We start from the raw sequence: 21322 nt of genomic DNA, 5'->3' as shown, positions 1-21322 counted from the left end.
GGTAGAAGAGGGTCAGAGCCTGTATCTACGACACCACGCGTGGCTAGTGTGATCCGTTCTGTGGCTCCAGAACCTGGAGAGTATGGCTTGTAAAGTGTAGAGCTGGGCTGCCAAGTCATCAGGTCGCCTGCATCTTCCTCCCGAGGTTCCAGACTGAGCCAGTGAGCCAGGAGCGAAAACTGACCCCCCCCCGCCCCGCCCCATTTTATTGTGCAGTGAGGTCCAGATCACTGCGGGCCCATAGGTGGTGAAAAAAAGTGGCTTTAGTCGCGTATTTGAGTACTGAGATTGTGATGTGGCTCAGGCTGGGTACTCCCGAGCCTTGAGTAAATGAGTGCAGTAAAGTGTTAAAGGGGAGAGAGACAGAAGCCTTCTGTTTTTCCAGGGCTAAAGGTAAGACGGTTGCGGAGGGCTTTAAATAAGAGGGGCTACTTGAGGTGATGACAAATGTAAGAGCAAAGACCCGTGTGCGATTCCAGAAAAGCAAAGGAACCAAGAGAAGGGAAGAGACCCATAACTCACAGCCCCTGGGTGTCTAGAGGCACAGTGTATGCGTTTATACGTGGCCATTCAAACCTCAAAAAAGACTTTTTCTTTTTACAGCTGGGAGCCTGGGAGTGACGTTTTCATACACAAGAGCAAGACGCTGTGAAAGCGTCTTCAGTAAGAGGCTGAAGTAACCCGGTTCAGCTGACCAGGCACTCGCCCTGTCAGCTCCGTGAGCACCAGCACGTCTCTATCAGTAGGACCTGGCTTTGGGAATGTTGCTGGGTGAGCAGGATTACTAGGTCTCAGTAAGAAAGCAGGCTGAGGGTTCTAGAAAAATACAGAATTTTAATTTTTATATATATGACACAGGCATGTCAAAGCCCCTAACTTAAATTTTTCTTTTAGATTTACAAGAGAATTAGCCATAACCTATGCTGACATGATTTTTATATACATATATATAGATACATATATACATATATATATGTATCTATATATATGTATATAATTCTTCTGTGTACTTTTTCCTTTAGCCTGAGGCTTTTTGCTCATCTGCTCACAGAAGCTACCCAGCTTCCCTTGGGGAACAACTTGAAAACTAAGCCACCCGTCCCGTAAACCTGAGCAGCTCCATTGTTCCATTCCCTGTCACCAAGGGTCCCACAGTCACAGGCGTCTGCAAGCAAGAGCTGAGATGTATCTTCCATGTGGCTTTCTCCGACCACCTGGCCCACATTTCAGAATGTGGCTTTTTAAGGCACCAAGTGACTGAAAGAACTGGCTCCGCTTCTGATTTGAGGCCCACCTTCTTCCCACACCTTGTGTGGGTGAGTGACCGCGGGAGGCCAGCCTGCCCCGATGGGCCCTGTTGGAGGAGGGCAGGCGGCTTCGGGAAGTCTTCCTCTTGCAGTCAAGGCAGGAAATAGTTAATTCTCTGGGAAATAGATTTGCAGCCCTGAGAAGAGAAGAGTTGCTCCTCCTTGGGGACGTACACCATCATCTTGGCAATTTGGTCCAGTGCCTCTTCTGTGTACGGGAGCTCCTGGCTCAGGAAGGAGTCGCGTGCACACAGCCTCACGTGGCGATACTCCAGCGGCAGGAAGGGGACGAAGAAGTCAATCAGGTTTTCTTTGACAAGACGGCTCTGGCCAAAGCCACTGTCTGAAATCAAGACCAGAGTTACATGGCGTCTACCTGGGGCTGACCCCAACTGGAGTTTTAAGGTGTCCCCAACCCTAAAGCCTGTGTCCAGATCTACACAGCTGCGTCTTCTTTTAGGGAAAGTGTGTCCCAGGTGAAGGGGGCCCTGGGGCTAGGACTGCAGGTTTATAGTTTCATCTGACAGCAGAAAGCAGAAGGTGGCTGGAGGCATGAACCACTGAGCTCACAGACTCTTGCTCAGGGTCCACAGGCTTCTACCACCGCCTGGATTCCCAGGGCTGGGGGGCAATTACTCTCTCTCACGGCATTTTCAGAAAAGGAGTTGGGCTTTCTTAGGCCCTCTTGTGCCTACTTGGAGTTGACAATGAGATGATTATAGTGTGTCTTCTGTGCCTCGTCAACCTCAGAAGCCCACATTCCCACACATACAGCTTCTGTGAGGCTGGGGGCCCGTTACCTGTGGACTTGGCAATCTCGGCCTCGAGCTGGGGCACCAAGTGGTCCAGCTTAATGTCTTCCCGGGACCACCCGGCCATAAGCAGATTCAGGACAGCCTCATTAATGACACTGCCTCCAAGGTTACTGGAAGAAACAAGGACTTGTTAACAAATACTAGTATTTTTATAGTTATCTTCCAAATGGAGAACTTGATCACTGAAACCTACGGGACTGGTGACTGGAGGTCAAGGAGTGTCTCCCCCTCCAGGGGATCTTGTCACAACCCAAAGTCTAAACAGAGGACCTTGTCCTGCTTTGCCAACCACCCTCCCTGTCTTGCTCCCTTTGACACACGCTCCCTGAGGCTGTGCTAGGTGCAGGGAGCAAAGCGATTGTGTGATGTGGTCCTTCCCCTTGACCTCTGTGAGGCAAGAGAGGCGTGTATGATGCCGGGACTGCGGCGCAAGTGCTGAGGGAGGTGCACCTAACACTTAAGAGGGAGCATGAGGCTTCTGAGCGCAAGCAGACCAGACGGGAAGGTGTGTGTCCAGGTGTGGACCAGAGGGCTTGCGGGCTTCAGGTTCCAGAGGAGCAGAGGCATGAAGGTAGGTGGAGGCTCGCGTGAGGAGGCGTCTGCCACACACACGGAACCGCGCTCATCGGCCGAGGAGAACCACTAAGGGGTTTGCCCTTGGGAGTGTAGGGTGGTGCGGTGACCTGATTTGCTTTCCTTCCTAATAAGATCATTCTAGGGCCACGGAGGTCGGATTGAAGACACACGGGATGGTCGCAGAAAGGTCAGGGAGCTATTTGCGGTAGAAGGGTTTAAGAATTAGTTTAGGAGACCCAGCTGTCAAGACTCTGTGACTGACCGATGTGAGGGAAAGGAGGCCATCGAAGAACAGGAGCATTTGCCGAGAGCTGCTTGCTATCTGCAACCCCCCCCCCCCCAGCTGCTGACAAGTGGAGTGAACGTGGGAGAAGGGTGGCGACAAAAGCCTGGTTCTACACCCACGAGTGTTTTATATTCACCCTTGATCTCTCCAGGGGTTGGGATATCACCAGGCAACTGGAATTATGGGTCTGAAGCAGACCAGGTTAGAGAGATGAGGAAGAGGAGAGGATATGAGCACCACTGCCAGGGGAGCTGGGAGCACTTTCTCCGATCCCCCCCAGCCCCGTGCCTACTTCCCTCCCCACACACTCTCCCTTTGCTAGGCGGCAGCTTCCCAGGCCTTCCAACAGCTCCTTAACCCAAGCTCTGCCCCTGCTTATTGCTCAGGCCCAGCAGAGGGAGGGAGTGGCTCTGCCCCTCTCGCTCGCAGCCATATTACCCCCTTTGTGTTGCATTTGAGTGTGGCTCCTGTGCCAGGCTCCATGTGAGGCTCTGCGACAGAGGAGGAGCTGCGTGCTTCTCTCCCTGCCTGCCTCCACCCATGGGTAGGCCAGGACAGCCCAGTGACCCAGTGCCTCCTTCCTCAGAGGGCTCAGCGTGCCCCCACAGCCAGCTTTTCCCAGCAGTCCTGAGTCCCAGGTGGAGGGTCCGGCAGGGACAAGGGTGGTCCCCACCCCTTGCTCAAGGTCAGACACAGCCAGACTTCCCCTGACCCCTTCATGTAGGGAGGCTGCCGCCCCACACCCTCCAGCTGGAGGAAGGCCTGCCAGGCAGGTCGTCTACACAGGCAAGTGATCACGACTGCATCAGCCAAGGCAAGTTCCCTGCCAAGGGATTGCCCCATCCTGCACTCCCCATGTGAGGCGAAGGCAGGTTTACACGTGCACAGGCTGGAGGGCAGGTACTGGGGACAGGAGTGGGATTTACTCATGGAGCCCCTGGAGCATGGAAATACCAGGTGCTCAATAAAGGTGTATTAAATACATGGACGTCTGTGCACATCTGTCTACACTGTTCCCATCTACCTTCTGAACTTCTCTTTTGTCCCATAGCCAGTGTTGTCTTCCTCTGTGTAACAGGCTTTTCTGTCACCCACCAAGACGTGACATGGGCCCCTTCTCTATGCACCATGTTCTCCTCTAGGCTTCAGCTCCTCAGGACCCACTCAGGCACCAGGATTGCACCATTAGAGAGATGCTGTCTTCCTGGCTCGCTCCAGGTCTCTTCCACCTCCTCCCAGGCCACCAGTGGGCCAGTCCTCTCAGCTGGCTCAGGGGCAGGACAACAGGCCCTCGTACCAGCTCTCAGCTCTAAGGCCCCTCCAGACCATTCCACCAAACCTAATTGCTAATAGGTCTTTCTTAAAGACGAGAGATAGGGGCACCTGGGAGGCTTAGTCAGTTGAGCGGCCGACTTCAGCTCAGGTCATGATCCTGTGGTTCATGGGTTCAAGCCCTGCGTCGGGTTCTGTGCTGACACCTCGAAGCCTGGACCCTGCTTCAGATTTTGTGTCTCCTTCTCTCTCTCTCTGCCCTTCCCCTACTTGCGCTCTCTCTCAAAAATAAACATTAAAGAAAATTTTTTATACTAAAAAAATAGATATAAACATCTCTCAGAGCCTTAGTTTCCTCACTTGTGAAATAAGAGAATTGGACCAATTTAAGATTGCCTCCTTAGGTCACCCTAGATTCAACAGTCAACAAATACACATTTCTACAAGCATCTTCTGTGCACTGGGGTACAAGGCCCTTGATTCCATGAAAAATTCACATTCTTTTAATTCTTCAAAAAGCCCTTTCTGTTCTTTCCCTGACAACAGCCCAAAGAGAACAGAACAGACGTTAACTCCCCTTTCACCTCACAGCATCACCGAGAAGAGGCCAAGAGCTCCCATTAGAGCACCATGACCCCACTCGAGGCGCGAGCTCCACTTGGTAGAAGCGAGTGAGAATCACCAGCCCGACTCCAGCCTACCACCCAGGACACCCCGCCACCGCTCCCGCCGCCTCCCTGCTGCCGTCCGATGCCACCATAGGGCAGCCTGCAAAGCCACTGGCGCCTTGCTTCAAACAGCAGGCTGAGGATTTTTTCAGGATTCGGCTGCTGGCCTCAAACAGTGTAACTAGTCCCCACCAGCAGTTTGAATCAGCTGTGCCTTTCTGCCAAACCCAAGAGCCCTCAGCACACTGGTGAGGCCACTATAGAAGTCAACTCCAGAGACTCCCATGCTGTCCCGACCCATCCCTGGAACACAGAGGGTCCCTGACTTCCAACTTTTCGACTTTACAATGGTGCAGATGCAGTAAGCATTCAGAAATCTTACTTTGAGTTTTGATCTTTCCCTGGGCTAGCGACGCACGGTACGATCCTTAGCTGGGATGCTGGGCAGCAGCCACAGCTCCCAGCCAGCCACGTGATCACAAGGGCCAACGACCGATACCCTTACTGCCATTCTGCACCCACACAACCACGCTGTTTCTGTCAGTACAGTATTCATCAACGACACGAGCTGGTCAACGATTCATTGCCACATGGGCTTCACCTTCGACGGTTTTCCCCACCGTAGGCTAATGTGCGTGTTGCGAGCACATTTGGTGTAGGCTGGGCTAAGCCACCGTGTCCGGCGGGTCAGGTGTGTCAAACGTGTTTTCAATTTACCACGAGCTTATTGGGACATAGTCCCATCGCAGGCTGAGGAAGATCTGTGCCCGAAAGCCTTCAGGGTGTAGAAGGGCTGCTTTCTGGACCCCCAGGGGCAGGAGTGGGGACGGCACTGAGCTGTGCTGCCAGCCTGGCTGACCTGAGGGCTCCGGGTGGTGAACGCCCAGGCCTGTCAAGGACCAATGACTCTCCCAGGTGGGACACAGGCCGGCACCAGAACCGCTAGAGCTGGAGACCCTTGTCCCAGGTGTGCGCCCTCCTCCCCAGAGGGTTCCTTGGTGGCCGGCATGGCCTCTCCATCCCCCAGCAAGTGGAGGCCCACATGGGGCTTTTCCCCCAGTTGGCTCTCTCCCCAGGCCCCGCTGCCACCCCAGCATTACATCCGTTGACTGGTGACCGCATGGCCTCAGATGGTGCGTAAAGGCCAGGTCACTAGGGGAAAGGGCAGGGCTAGAGGGGACTGGGGCACAGCTGGTAGGTCAATGACCAAAATACTACGAAGACAAATGTTTGCCTAGAGACTGCAAGGTCACTTGGGTCGTATGAGGAAATCCTAGCACTGGGGAGGGTTGTCCAGGCGGAGAACTGAGTGGGAAAGTCAGTGCCCTGGCACTGCGGCTCGGGTCAGAAAAATGTCCCCTTTTCTCTCTGCTTTTCTTTTAAAATCACCTTGGGAGCACCCACCCCCGGCTGCGTTTCTTCCCAGGGCACTGTAGTGTCCCATACGCCTGAATTATAGACCAGGAAGGAAGGACTTGCCATCAACCACTGAAATCCCAACCTGGCGGCAGTTGCAACTGGTTCCATCTTGCCTTGCGGGTCCACGATGAAACAAGAGCTGCCTTCCACGCCTTGCTCCCTGACATGCTCCAAGCAGGATGAAAAACCAGACTCCCTATTTCTCCACCTTCACAGGGTGCACCCAAAACTGAAGAAAATCCCCTAGCAAGCATGTACTGGCCTGCTGAGGGTGAGAAGTACCTTGTGCCTTGTATTGGCTGCTTGTGAAGCATTTCGGGTTGGGCCAGCAGGGACCCAAACCTCACTTCTAACAGACCTTGGGCAGGACTTTCCCAGCTGGAGCCACCATAAAAAGATAGGATTGAACAAGCTGATTTCTCAATTTTTCTTACAAAGCCATTTCCAGAGCATACGGGCAAACCAAACAGGAAGTGCAGTATAATGGTCAAGAGTCGTGCATGGCCTCGCTGCAAATCTCAACCAGGTGTGAAAGCGTGAGCTTTTCATTCAACACATCATACCCTGAATTTCAAGCCAGCGACTTCCCCTCGTGATCACAGAAGAACCAGACCTTCCAAGGCTGGAGAAAGAGCTAGCCATATTGGACTTAGTGGGAAACCACCGTCCACCTGGGTCTACCTTGGGAATTTTCAAAGGTAGTTTGTACCTAATTTTCAACAAATGTGCTGATTTGAAAACATAATGCTCTTTTAAGAAGGGACTCGCAGTGTGTGAATTATATTCCAAGCTATATTACAAGGCCATAATCAAAACAGCATGGTATTGGCATAAAAACAGACACATAAATCAGTGGAACAAAAGAGCCCAGAAATAAGCCCATACATATATGGTTAATTAATTTATGACAAAGGAGGCAAGAATATACAACGGGGAAAGAACAGTCTCTTCAATAAATGGTATTGGGAAAACTGAACACCACATACAAAAGAATGAAAACTGGATAACTGTCTTGCACCATACCCAAAAATTAACTCAGAATGGATTAGATGCAGTGTGAGACCTGAAACCATCAAACTCTTAGAAAAGCTCTCGAACGTCAGTCTTGGCAATGATTTTTTTGGATAGGACACCAAAAGCAAAAATAAGTGGGACTACATCAAACTAAAAAATTCTGCACAGCAAAGGAAACCAACAAAATGAAGCAGGAACCTACTGAATGGGATAAAGCACTGTAAAGTTATATATCTGATAAGGGTTAATATCCAAAAAATACAAAAAGCTCATACAGGAGTACCTGGAAGGCTCAGTCGATTAAGTGTCCAACTCTTGATTTGGGCTCAGGTTATGGTTCTTAAGATCTCATGGTTCTTAAGATCAAGCCCCATATCAGGCTCTACACTATCAGCACAGAGCCTTGTTGGGATTCTCTCTCTCTTCCTCTCTCTCAAAAAGTAAACATTAAAGGGGCGCCTGGGTGGCTCAGTCGGTTAAATGTCTGACCTCGGCTCAGGTCATGATCTCGTGGTTTGTGAGTTCAAGCCCCGTGTTGGGCTCTGTGCTGACAGCTCAGAGCATGAAGCCTGCTTCAGATTCTGTGTCTCTCCATCTCTCGGCCCCTCCCCTGCTCATGCTCTCTGTCTCAAAAACAAAAACATTAAAAAAATATAAAAAAAAAAGCTCATACAACTCAACAGCAAAAATAATCTGATTAAAAATGGGCAAAAGATCTGAAAAGACATCTTTCAAAAGAAGATATACAGACAGCCAACAGGTACATGAAAAGGTGAATGATCACTCATCATCATGAGAATGCGAATCAAAACCACAATGAGATGTCACTTCACATCTGTTAGAATGGCTATAACCAAAAAGACAGGCAATAACAAGTGTTACTGAGGATGTGGAGAAAAGGGAAGCCTTGTGCACTGTTGGTGGGAATGTAAATTGATGCAGACGCTACCAGTAAACACGAGACTCTTCAGAAAGCTAAAGGTAGAATTACCATATGATCCAGCAATTACACTTCTGAGTATTTATCCAAAGATAATTAAAATATTCAAAAAGATATACATGCCCCCACGTTCACTGCAGCATTATTTACAACAGCCAAAATATGGAAACAACTTAAGTGTCCATCAATGGATGGATGACAAAAATGTGCTCTGCCCCACACACAAGGGAGTATTATTCATACAACTCCATAAATTTCCTAATGAAATCTTGCCGTTTGCAACAACATGGATGGACCTTGAGGGCATCATGCTAAATGAAATAAGTCACAGAAAGACAAATACCGTATGATCCCACTCACGTGTGGAATCTTAAAACAACAAGAACAACAACAAACCAAGCTCACAAATACCAAGAACAGATGGGTGGTTGCCAGAGGTCAGGGGCAATTAGTTAACAATGCTGCACTGCATATCTGATAGGTGTTGACGTTAGATCTTGAAAGTTCTCATCAGGAAAAAGTGTAATTGCGCATGGTGACGGGTGTTAACTAATTGCAACCATTTTGCAATACGGATATATACAAATAGCGAATCCCACTGAGCACCTGAAACTAATGCTCTGTGTCAATTATACGTCAAGAAAAACAAATCCCCAAAATGCCCTTCTAAGAGGGGATCCCCTGTGAGTGGTCCCTCCCTGAGGAGGCCATGTACTAACCGGGGGGTCGGAGGGGAGCCTCCCCACCCTAACACGGCCATGGGAGAGGACAGATGAGCGAAAGGTGGCCGGCGCCGGTGGTCAGGGTGGGAGGCAGAATCCCTCCTCAGCGGTAGGATCAGGGCAGGACCCGGGAGACGGAGGGCTCCCCACCCCTGCCCCCACCCAAGAGGCTGGGCTTCTGTTTTCTCCACTGGGGTGTGTGGTTTCCCTTTGCGGGAAAAGGGTCTGCAGCCTCGGAGAGTGTGGAAGCTGCTCCCGCCAGCCACTCGAGGAGCCTGGCAGGCGCGGCCCGGGGCCGAGCGCTCTCCCTGCCCTTACCCAGCCCTCCTGCCCTTGTTGCTCACACCTCACCTGAGAAAGAGAAAGATGGTTCTCGGGGACTCGACCCTGTGGTTCTCGGGGGCCTGGGCTTCCAGGTGTGACCGGAGGGCCTCCAGCAGTCCTGGATGCAGCTTCTCGGCCTCGTCGAAAATGAACAGGGTCTGGGGGCAGCGCTCCTGTGTCTTCCTGATCTGACTTGTTAGCTGCTCCTGCACGGAATACGGGGAGCTGCTAGGAGCTGGGGAGCCGGGAAAACACATCCCCACCCTGCAGCCGCCAGGGCCCCAGGGAGCCCATCTGCAACGCATCACCATCACCGGCTTCCATCCCAGGCCTACCAATCCAAACCTCCGGGGGCGGGGCGAGGGCCTACACCTCTAAGGAGCTTCCCAGGTGATTCTCATGCACCCACGGTTTGTGAAGAGGAACCAGGCCCCAGCCCTAGTCCTGCTCCCTGTGCTCCAGGACGAGGTCCCATCCCAGCACGTCCAGGCACCCTCCCTAGGGGTGGGAGGCAGGCTCTACCATAGGAGAGATGGGCAGAGCAGGCTCAAGTGCCCAGTGTTGGCCACAGCCGCCGGTCTTGAACTCCCAGGAGCAAGTGCTCACTGGTCCTCAGGCGAGGCTGACCTCTCAGAGGAGCCGCCCTGCAGGGCTCACCAGGAGAGCAGGGCCAGCTCCTGCCCGGGGTGGGTGTCAGCAGAGCCCACACTCAGTGTCCACCTCTAACATCCCTGGATTCTGCCTTCAGGTCCCTGTCACTGTGTGTGTGTGTGTGTGTGTGTGTGTGTGTGTGTACGGTGTGAGAGCGAGTGTGCACATGTCAGTTTTCACAGCGGAAAACAGATCCACAGCAGTTCTGCTCTTTCTGGGAAGACCTGGCCGCCAGTCGCCAGCCCTTGGGACACGTCACGCCACCTCTGCCCTCCAGGACTGAGCTGAAGCTGCCAGGTGACTCAGGCAATCTCTGTCTGCAGAGGCTTACATCATCTTCCCAGGTTAACACACTGCAAATATAGCAACTAAAAGCCGAAAGAGATGTAGTAATTAGTAATCTCTGTCGTGCTGCAATGCGGTTTGGGTCATCGTCTGGCTTATCTGAAATCCTACGTGTCTGAATGAAGAAACCCAGATCAGCAGAACGGCACGGACAATTTTTGTCCATCTGCTTATTGGTGTGTGATGAGCGATTTGAAGAAGACGTGGAAAATCTTATGTGATGTGCCTCTTTAAAAAAAAAAAAACAGTATCTGCAACTCCCTTTCCAATATTAATCACAATGACATAAAACAGTACAGAGGAAAGGCTACAAGAGAGTACACCAAAATGCCGTGGTCGCGTCCGGGTGTGGAGATTACGACAGAGCTTTTGCTTTTTCTCTGCTGCACGTTTCCTACATTGCCACTATTTCTAGAACAATTAACACGTGGGTTCTCTGTTCAAGCTTAGCGTCTGGCTGATGAGACAGCTCGAGACAGGTGGTGTTTGGGACAGAAGCCTTCCTTCCACGTGTCCAGGACTTCACCTGTGTGGGGGGGATGTCTGTGTGGCTTACAGCTTCTGTCACGGCGGCCACCTGCTCCCACACCTGGGCTTCTCCGAGGCCCACTTCCCGGCAGGGGATGGCTGGCTTCAGGGCCTCCCTCCCCCCACGGAGGCCGGCCGCTCGGGCTGTCTGAGCCTCTTTCCGGCCTCTGCCCGGCTGGCGAAGCTAGCCCTAGCACTGCCCAGCCTCACCTGGTACAGGTCCACGTACTTCGGGTGAGGAAAGTGGAAGGTGGCGATGAACACCTTGACACAGTCGCTCCTCAGCCCATCCCGGTAGAGGTTCTCCGCCAGCAGCCGCGCCACGAAGTTCTTGCCTGTGCCAGACCAGCCGTGGAACGACAGAGCCAGGGCCTTGTGTGGCTGCGGCGGCTCTAAGTAGCCCCTCACGGCTGTCAGGACCAGCTCCCGGGCCAGATGCTGGCCGTGCAGTCGTACACTCAGGTCCGATGCCAGGCCTGGGGGCAGGACAGAGGGAGCCATGGTCAGGTGCACGTGGGCACGGTCCCTGGCAGGCTGAGCCTCTGAACATCTCTAAGCGGGGATCACCTATCCAGACTTCTTGGCCTCAAAATAAGAAACCACCGTGAAGATCTTGCACCCGAAGGGATTCAAGGGCTATTTTCTGTTACAAACACTTTACTAGCATGATATTTTATGGATGTGTATCTTGGATCCCTTTTTTTGTTTGTTTAATGTTGAGAGAGGTAGGGAGAGAGCATGCGCATGCCAGCAGAGGAGGGGCAGAGACAGAGGGGAGCGGAGGATCCAAGAGAACTCTGCACTGACAAAGGCAAGCCCGAATCGGGGCTCGAACTCACGGTCAGATCATGACCTGAGCCAAAGTCAGACACTCAACATACTTCGGGTGAGGAAAGTGGAAGGTGAGCCACCCAGGCGTCCCTGTAATTTCAGTTTGATTTATAGACTATTAGTTGAATTGCATTTAACGTTTGTGAGCAGCTGAAATTAACTAAATTTATAAATCCCCCCCTGCTTCCCCCCACTGGTGCTGAACTCTGGCCAAGAGCACCAATATTAACTGCTGATTTTCTGCAGGAGGTGGGAGAACGAGCTCAAGGGCTATTTTCTGAAGAGCTGGAGAAATCAAGATTGAATTTAGGGAGAGAAGGAATCACCCTTTCTGAAGGCCCTGAAGACACCCCAGAATGGTTGGCAGAGTCCTGTCCGGAGGAGGAAACCCAGCCCCTAGGCCCATGAGGCTGCTTCCGCCCAGAAATTTCAGGACCTCCCCTCCCGAATACTTTATGGAGACACCCTCAAATGAATAAATTCAATTCAGCAAACACCTGTTGAGGGCAGGGAGTGTGTTCAAAGTCCTCTGCTAGGTCTTAGTTCCTTCCAGCCATGAAGTTACAGGGTTTGGGGACAGGGGCTCCCGGGAGTCAGGGTGGAGACAGGGAGGGTGTGCTGTCCGCCACAGGCAGGATGACGAAAGGTACCCTGTGCCCTAGCCACTCCCCCCTCAATCCCCTCTCCTCCCCACAGATCCGAGCCCCTTCGGCCCCCGCGAGGTCCGACCTGTGAGGTTGTTGGAGATCCTGCAGTCACCACTGCGGCAGCAGTCCTGGAAGCTGCAGTACCAGGAGGTCAGGATGTCCAGGTACTGCCGGCCCAGCAGGGGAAGGCTCCAGCCTGGAAAGGGGGGCCTGTGAGACGGGCACGGGGCCTACGGCTTGGGGAAGGCGGACACTGCCTCCCTGCAACCAAGCAGAGCAGTCCTTCCGGTCCTCTGTCCCCGCTCCGGAGCTACCCCTCACTCCTCCCTGGGCCTTCCTTGCCCCTTTTCAGGGCATGGGCCGGAGGGGGCACCCCATCCACCCAATTACCACCCAGCGGGGACACCGCTCCAGCAAAGGCTCAGTTCACTCAACAGATATGCCTTAAGCACTGGGTGCCAGACCTGCCCACAAGGAGCTGGCAGTCTCAGAAGGAGTCAAGCAGTAGCTGCTGATCATCATTCCTCCTGTTTGCTTCAAGATCTGAAATCATGTGAACCCCAAGGGCCTCTCAATTCCTTTGCCAAATGTCAACTTGAATACACCCAGCACGAGCAAAAACAAACCGAAAGCCACTCACTGGGATTTAGAAATCTTTTGATTTAAATGAAAGCTGTTTAGGGCACCACCGCAGGATTGCCGTTACAATCCTATTACAGGACCCAGAAGGATCTACATAGACTGCAAGGGGCCTCAGAAGCCATCTCGTCCAGGGCAGTGAAGTGACAGCCCTGCCCCACGACTTGTCAGGGCCGGAGCCGGACGGAGAACACAGGTCCAGGACTCCAGGCCCAGCTCCGCCCCCGTCGGCAGCCGAGGAGAGAAGGTGCTGGGGTTGTGGCCGACCGGGGGCTTTCCGTAAAGCCAAGACGGAGGTGGGAAAGAGCAGCTCCCGGGATGAGCCAGGGCGGGCTGGCAGACTCCAGGAAGTGTGAGCCGTCTGGAGGGGTCAGGGACGGGAGGCGTGGGCAGGGCAGCCAGGCCCTCCCGGGGGCATCAGGGGGCCGCGCCGGGGACAGGGGGACGGGCCGCTCGGTCCCCGGCGGCGCCCAGCTTCCCAGGCCGGCGCTCGTCCGACCCCGCGGAGCCCCAGCGGCCCCGCTTACCCAGGGGCCCCGCGCGAGCCTCCTCGTCGCCGTCGCAGTCCTCGGGCCACACGCGGCAGCGCAGGAGCGCCCAGTAGCGCCGGGACAGGGCGGCGGCCTCCCTCAGCCGCTCCCGCAGGCCCGGGAGGGGCTCCTGCGCCCCGTCCGGCGGGCCCGCGTGGCTCGCGCCCGGACGCGGCGGCAGCAGCAGCAGCAGCGGCAGCAGCGGCAGCAGCAGGCGGAGGCGAGGCATGGCCCTCCCGCCGCCGGCCTCGCCCGGCTCTCGTCGGTCCGGGGCACTGGCGCCGGCGCGGGAACCGAGGCCCAGGCCGGGCGCCCGCAGGCCACCCCGAGGCCGCCTGCAGGCGCCGCCCACCGCGGGGCTCGCTTCCGGCCGCGCGCTGTTCCGGGGCGTCCGTGGTCTCAGAGCGCCGCTGGTACCGGCGGCAGCTCTGGGGCCCCTCCGAGGCCTGGTAAGGAAGGGCGCCCGCGTGTGCGCTGCCCCCGGCTGCACGGAGGCCCCGGCAGTCTTCTCACCGGGAGCTGGAGGCGGCCGGGTCCGCTGAGCGGGGACAGGCCCCGGGACGCCGGGGAAGTGAAACGGCGCGAGGAACGGCGGATTTCCACAGCTGGGAGCACACCCACACAAGAGGAAGCCGGAGGGCTGCAGTCTGGAGATGCTTGGCTTTTGGAAACTCCCGGTCGGGGGAAGAGCAAGTCTCATTACGAGGAAGTTGGGCTGAGGACTGTGGGCTCTCTCTTGGCTACGTTTGCAACTTTCAAGTGCTTGTGGCACCGAGCGGCCGCTCGGACACCACTGGCAAGACTTGAGGGCCCCTTTCCTTTGGGACCCCTTTTCCACGACGTGAGAATGCAAGAAGCTTGTTAGATTTCGGAAGAGCTTGATGCGTTTTCCAAAATCACTGGAGTGACTGAAGCCACTGGCCTAATGGGAGACATCTTGTCCTTGGAAGACAGTGCGGTCTAGAGATCCGGGGACTTGGCTAATGGCCCAGGCTCACTGGCTTTGAGGGTGGGCTCTGCAGACAGTAAGGGGGGTCCTAGCACCGGTCTCACAATGCCGCCGCAGTCTCTTAGATCACACTCAGTGCCACTTCTGCTCCTTCCTCGACAGCTGGCCATATGTGCCCTTTCGAACAGCTGCAGGAAACCAGGAGAGCACCTTTGTTAGGACACCACCACGGTTAAGCTGGAAAGTGGTTATGCGTATGCATATTGTATGTCTTAGCCTCATGAGGTCAACACTGAACCCAAACCTCCCACAGAGCGGGGCCAGGACACCGGCCCTGCCCCTGGTGCAGTCAAGCTCAGCCAACCTTTGGTGGAAGGAACACACCTTTACCATTTGGAAATCGAAAACGTGAACTCCTTCAGTAAATGGGCATGAATGGCAACCCAGTATAGGGATTAACTGAATGGCCCCTCCCATTTTCTATGTACGAGCTTGGGTATTAGCTGCCCTGTGCCTCAGTTTCCCCACCTACAGAATGGCATAATAGAAGTCGCTTGACAGGGAAGCTGTGAGCGTTCGTGAGCTCATTCAGCTACACGTTAACTGTTATTACATATGCCCCAGCCTGGATGAAGCTGCGGGTGGTTTATAGGGGAGGCTTGAATGATTTTATTTATACTAGTGATGTTTGTAAGTGGATTTATGGTGACAAAATTACTAATATTAACACTGGTTTCTTTTAAAAAACCCAGGTTTTAAAACAAAATAACTGTCTCTGCTTGTAACTTTCATGTAGGACTAACTGCTAATTTCTGCAGTGTTTTGATTTAAGTTTAGCATTTAGTGGTAAATAAAGCAGGTAGCTGGAAAGTTCCTGGACAAACATCTTAATTTCAAGAAGACATTTTTTTCCTAAAAAGTAAACATTTTTCCCCCGCCTCTGTCAGTTCCACGTAGAAACAACGGATCCCAACACCAGTTTTTAGACAAGCTTCCAGTTTAAATAAATTGCTGACATTTTTCTCAGGGCTTGGAGGCGGTTTGGGGGCCAGCCTAGGAGCACGGGATCTCATAGTTGCCGGTGACATCTGGAGGCTGTTGTGAAAACTACAGGCAGCCACGACAAGTAGTAAGCAAACTCCTACTTGTGCTACTCAAGTGTGGTCCGGGGACCAGCAGCACTGGTGTCGTCCAGGAGCCTGTTAGAAACGCAGACTCAAACCTACTCAACCCAAATCTGCATTTCAACAAAGTCTAAGAGAAAATGGGCACTCAACACCTCTACTGAGGTCACTGAAATGGGACCAAGCTTTGCAATAGACATCTTCCCGACCCTGCTGGAGACAGAACACAATCTGTCCCGAGACAATCTTTGAGTAAAACTCAAGCCTTTATCTCCAATTAAACTTGCACGTAAAAAGCAAACACTGAAACCATAAAATCGTTTCAGAGCTCACCTGTGCACCGGTGGCTCCTCCGTGTAAGGTCTATACTGAAGAGCACGTGACAACACAGCAGACTCAGAGTGTCCTCTCCAGAGACGGAGTGCACCTGATGAAAACCACAGGAAACCCCGAAAGGGATAAAACAGTGCAGGCCCAGGAGGCTGTGCACTTCGGAAGTCGGGGTTGTACACACACGGCTAGCCTGGATCAGTCTCCGCTTCCGCAGTGTAGGTTCTGCCTGCCTCTCACCCCCCCGCCCCGCGCCCCCCACCCTCTGGGATTCGTTCCCGCTCCCGTTCCTCCTGTAATTCATTTCCAATCGTTCCCGACACGCTCAAGTGCTTCAGTTCTCTTCTGTTGGGACTGTGAGTTCTGAGGGGTCACCCACAGCCCAGATGTCTACCAGAGACCAAATAAACCCTCCCTACTCCCAGTCGCCTTTTTCAAGCTTTAATACCAGTCTTTCTGACACGCTTGAGAACGAAGCCTGAATCTCACCAGGAAGAGGATCACGTGCGGGGGGGTGGTGTCAGTGACCGGGCCTCCCACTGCTATCCAAATGCACATGACAAAAACTGGCGCAAAACTGTGGCAAAGCAAGCAAAAAATCCTTAAAGCGTCTCCTCAGCTAGTTGAGGTTTATGATGCTGGATTTCTATTTCCCAAGTTAAAAACCTGGGTGTCCTAAGAATAATCATCAGGCGCCCTGGCTCTTCTCTGTGCCTCTATGGTACCATACTGACAAGTCTTCAGGGTTTGTGATTCTTTACTTCTAAAGAAGCTGCAAGAGTGGACTGAACTACTAAGTATACAAATAGCGCCTACGAATTATCTAATGGGACCTTCTGGTAGAGTTACAACCTGCTATGGGCCTTTTGAAGACTGGTAAGGAAGTGCACAGGTCTCACTCGTCGGCGGTCGTGCAACAGCCCCCGCGGAAGTTTACGTGGGTGTAGAAGATGTAATTTTTTTCTGTCCTCTAACAAAACAGGAAATTGGAACAGAAAAACACTGAAAGTATCCTGAAACAAGGGGAAAAAAGGAATCAGAGGAAAAGATGCTACATCAATACTTAATAAAATCTTTATTTATTTTTTCTTCAGAATTGAAACCCATAGAACACATTAGAAATTTAGGTGCATATCTGTCTTGTTTGGTGTCTTCCCAAGCCCCACCTCTATTTGTGCAACAGCTCTGAGAGGAAATCCTTGGCAGATCAAAACGGAGGGTACTGGTTCCCACACCTCCTCTTAAGCAAATAAATTAGCTTCCCAGTAAGTTATTCCCAGTTCCCCGCCCCCCACCGCAATCATTGTGTACTTGTAACACCTTGGTTCCTTAGAAACCTGTGGCAGTAGAGTCCCCCGCCCCTGCCTTTGCAACCCAGACTTGAGGAATCGAAGGGAGAAAAACCTGGCCTTCCCCGGACAGTAGGTTTCACGAAGTCAGGTCTGTGTGGCTCGCTCGTGTGCCTAGCCACGGCTGGCTCAGCGGAGCGGCTCAGCGGGCGCCTGCTCAGTGAATGGTCTTTGTCCCTTGGGGTCCACTCTCAGAGACTGAGAAGAGAACCTTTCACTAGCTTCAAGTTCTTCAGCAACATAAGTCAGTGCTTCCCTGTGTCAAAATAAATACATTTTTTTCTTGCTACAATACATCTACGATTATATACATACGTACGCCTTTACTCATGTTTCCTGAAGCTCCAGCTCATAAGGCAACTCTTACCAGACAGCTCCCTGACAGATGCTGTTGTCCTGTCACTGGTCAAACAAGAATACAGGGACCTTTGAGCATGGACGCTGAAGGATATGGTGGATGGGAAGGGAAAGCCGGAAGTCTTTTTTTTTTTTTTTTCCCTTTCTTTTAAGAAAAAGAAAAGATGAATTTCCTTGGGAGAATTCGTTGTTCAGGTGACAGTGGAAAATTGCCACGTACACAGGATTCATCTTTTCTAAAATAATATGCAATGGATGTACCTGGATTCTTCCACTTCCTCCTTAAATTTCATTTGACACATCAGTCCTCAGTGCAACGGGGAGAAATGCCTTATTAATATATTGTTGAACAAAACTCTGAGCAAATCAGATCCTATTAATTTGTTTTGCACAGACAATTATTTACATCCGAACCCACAACATAACCTCATATTAAAGAATACTTTAGAATGTAACTTCCATACCCATATTTCCCCAAACTCTGGAAGAAACGTATTTAGGAAGTGGGAGGAGGTAAGGAAATGGCAGGCAGTCCTGATTCTCCTCGTCTGACAATATTAAAACGTACCCATGTCTACCTTTACACGTTCCCCCAGGCACGCTCAACCTCGGGCTGTCCGAGAACGCTTCCAGCAACTTGTCGGAGTATAATAGCGCTAAATAAACCACAAAGAGGACAGGGTCACAGAACTTAAAAAGCTATCCACCTCCATTTTCAAAGAGAATTTAGTTTTTCTGAATTTTAGGGCTATAAGCCTATGCTTGGTTCTTCCAAGATGTGCCTAAACATGCTTTCCTAGCTTAATCCAATCCTGATTAGAACATGAATCTGTCCTAAGAGTCTTGTCACGACCACCCTATTAGCATGTGACTTCAACCACGATAGATCTGAACACCTCTTAAGATCATGAAGTTTAAAACAGTAGAAAAGAGAATGCAATTAAACATTTCTGCAATGTTTTGAAAAAAAGGATGTGACATTTTCAAAGCAGCTCTCCCTCCTGCTTTTTTCCTTAGCAGTATCTTCTACCCTCAACATTATGAATGAAGTTCCCAGTTCGAGACCAATTCTCGCCCATCCCACTGGGACACGCTCCCGGTGCCACGTGTCTGCAGGAGCACCAATCCGTCATTTAGTTCGACTAACATTCACCCACGCGGGCGGCGCGTGAATTTCAACTGTGAATTTCACTTGATACACAGTGTAAATGGCCTTAAAAATCGGAATCTAAGGCCTCCTTTTGTTGACCCGACTTCAGTGTTTTGTGCTAACACCTGTCTTCTTAAATTCCTTTTTCAAGGAGCCCAACCCATTCTTGTGTATGTCTCGAAACGTACATACAAAGCACAAAAGCATCCTGACCTCATGCTATTGTTAAGTGGTGACAGGTTACTTAGCGGCCTTTCAATGCGAGAAAATCAGGGCGTACATTCTAGGCTGTTTTCGAAAGGGTGGCTGCCTGACACCGGTCTCCGATGGCTGGCATTAAATCGGCTCGCCCACACGCTTTAAGTACCAGTCTCTGCTTGACAGAAGTGAGAAGCTGGACCGGCACCCGGACAAGAGGCAGGAGAGATGGGTCCCCCGGTGGGTGGGCGCACCGAGCCTGTCCCCCTGGGGCCCTGTGCTTTACCGCAACTGCTTACGGGTCCGAGTCGCTCTGCAGGAACACAGACCGCACTGAGCCCGGGTCGTGGGCAGTGAGAGGACACGGGAAAACGATCCCACACCACCGGTTCAGAACGCCCGATGAAATGAAATGAGGACGTTAGGGCTTGATATAAATCAAAATCTTAAGGCCCTCCCTGGTGACCTCCTTAATTTTAAGGCTCAGAATGCTTAAAATTTTTGTTCCCAATCTTCTGCAAGGCCCAAGTCACAGGACAGGTCCAGCCGCCAGCAGGACGAGCACCGTCCGCTCCGGGAGCAAGCTGGTTGTTCTCATGAGAAAGGCACAAACAGCATTGCCATTCTCTCGGGAACAGAGGCTTCGGTGACCAAATGCCTTGAAGGCTGAGGTGGAAATTCATTTCCGAAAAGAAATCAGGATGGCAGAGATCACAGGCAATTTCACTCTTATTCAAGGTATCACCTCAATTCGCTTTGTTAATTTAGAAAAGATGTGCCTGCTTGGGGCAAAAGGGAAAAAGAAAGTCTCCGTGAGAGAATCACACTTGGACAACTTCCGGGTTAACTGGGACACCACCGTGGGAATGCGGGTCTCGCTGAGGTTCGAGTCACGTCTGCGTTTGCGCACCTGCCAGGGGGGCTTCTCCGATTCTGGTTCTGCCCCTTCTTCCCTCCTCTAAACTATCCCGAAGAACACTACCACCCAATCACTTAGGAAGGAGCCCGAGCGTCTTTCCCGCCTTTGTCTTTCCCACTAATTCTACCCTAAAAACATATCCCTCCCAGGAGAGCATGCTATTTGGGCTCAACAGAACGCCAGGTCTTACTGGCTGCTACTCCTCAGGAGGCAGGAAAACTCCCAACTGGACTAGTCCTGGTTACAAAAGGACTCAAGAGATTACAAACTGTTCTCAGAAAATGCACAGGTGTGGAGAAAGGATTAGAAGATGAACTCGAACTACACGCTCCAGAACCAACCCCAGCATTAACCCATCCAGGCGCCACACCTCGATCCACCCTTTGGCACGTGAGTTAGGACGGACCAAGCAGGAGGCCCACCGCAGGGGTGCGCAGATGCCGAGGGGGTCGGGTGGTCTGGCAGGAAGGCTCCTGGGGTCTGCAACCTGTCGTCTCTGCTTTAGTTTCTCCTACAGAAATCACCAAAGGAATCCAAGGCCACCCTGTCCCCTGTCACCCAGAGCTTGCCGCCGGCCGTTTCCAATCCATCGCATACCGTTTGGAAGTGATTGTGCTGTTTCTCTAGCTTTGTAAAAAGTAGTTTCACTTATTTTGTGTGGCGAATTACAAGTGGGAAAGAGGCATCCTGTCTTCCACCAGCACAGCGTCCGCCCCAAACTGGTCAGTGCACTGCTTCACGGTGGCCAGGACGCTCAGGAGCCGCTGGTCCACGGCGTCCAGGTGAGGCTCAGACAGCACGGGGGAGATGGGGTCATGGGCCATGGCGGATTTTAAGGCAGACTTCAGCACACCATTCTTTAGGTAGTTCAGTCTGTTCCAGGTAGAAACCCGAATGCTGCAAGAAAGTTTTAAGGCAGATTACATAAAACCGCTTACTATCAAAAGGAGTTTAAAGCTGGCTTGGTGGGCAAAAGTCAAGAAATAACCGGGGCGCCTGGGGGGCTCCGTCGGTTGAGAGTCCGACTCTCGGTTTCAGCTCAGGTCATGATCTCGAGGTTTCGTGAGATCGAGCCCCGCGCCGAATTCTGCACTGGCAGCGCGGAGCCTGCTTGGGATTTTGTCTCCCTCTCTCTGCTCCTCCCCGACTCGTGCTGTCTCTGCCCCTGCCCCTCTCAAGGTGAATAGATAAAAATTAAAAAAAAAAAAAAATTATGTAGAGACACCTGGGTGGCTCAGTCAGTTAAGCGTGGGATTCTTGATTTTGGCTCAGGTCGTGATCTCATGGTTGGTAGGATTGAGCCCCGCGTCAGGCTCTGCGCAGACAGCATGGAGCCTGCTTGGGATTCTCTCTCTCTCCCCCTGTCTCTGCACCTCCCCTGCTTGTGTGCTGTCTCTCAAAATAAATAAATAAACTTAATAAAATAAAATAA

The 21322-nt window shown here is 52.2% G+C and overlaps 2 protein-coding genes across 9 annotated transcripts in view; both read right to left on the bottom strand.

The window, feature by feature from the left end:
- Positions 1-814: 814 nt before the first annotated feature.
- TOR3A (torsin family 3 member A) lies at positions 815-20485 on the bottom strand. Its single transcript, XM_023247305.2, has 11 exons — positions 20449-20485; positions 19505-19637; positions 16180-16280; positions 15921-16014; positions 14568-14673; positions 13512-14436; positions 12428-12541; positions 11078-11343; positions 9371-9549; positions 2108-2232; positions 815-1650 (listed from the first exon to the last, which is right to left on the bottom strand). The coding sequence occupies exons 1-11, from the start codon at positions 20483-20485 to the stop codon at positions 1400-1402; spliced, it is 2331 nt and encodes a 776-aa protein (XP_023103073.2). The 3' UTR covers positions 815-1399.
- Positions 16978-21322, bottom strand: part of FAM20B (FAM20B glycosaminoglycan xylosylkinase) — a 44294-nt gene continuing 39949 nt past the window's right edge. For all 8 annotated transcript variants that reach the window (XM_023247306.2, XM_045048879.1, XM_045048880.1 and 5 more), the window contains one exon: positions 16978-20787. In XM_023247306.2, the coding sequence (XP_023103074.1) occupies positions 20556-20787 (232 nt within the window). In that variant the 3' untranslated portion in view covers positions 16978-20555. The remainder of the gene's footprint in view (positions 20788-21322) is intronic.

Source organism: Felis catus, chromosome F1 (assembly GCF_018350175.1).
Source record: "Felis catus isolate Fca126 chromosome F1, F.catus_Fca126_mat1.0, whole genome shotgun sequence".
Taxonomy (NCBI): domain Eukaryota; kingdom Metazoa; phylum Chordata; class Mammalia; order Carnivora; family Felidae; genus Felis; species Felis catus.
Note: the sequence above shows the minus strand (reverse complement) of the source record. Positions and strands in the feature narration are given on the sequence as shown.

Bases quoted from the DNA above. Each gene is read 5' to 3' on its own strand.
- TOR3A (XM_023247305.2), bottom strand. From the start codon at position 20,485: ATGCGATGGATTGGAAACGGCCGGCGGCAAGCTCTGG. The intron at 14,674-15,920 runs GTGAGCTCTGAA...GTCCTAACAAAG, and splicing joins GAGGAGCCACCGGTGCACAG to GTGCTCTCCTGGTTTCCTGC. The intron at 12,542-13,511 runs GTAAGCGGGGCC...CCCCCTTTCCAG, and splicing joins GGCTCGCGCGGGGCCCCTGG to GCTGGAGCCTTCCCCTGCTG.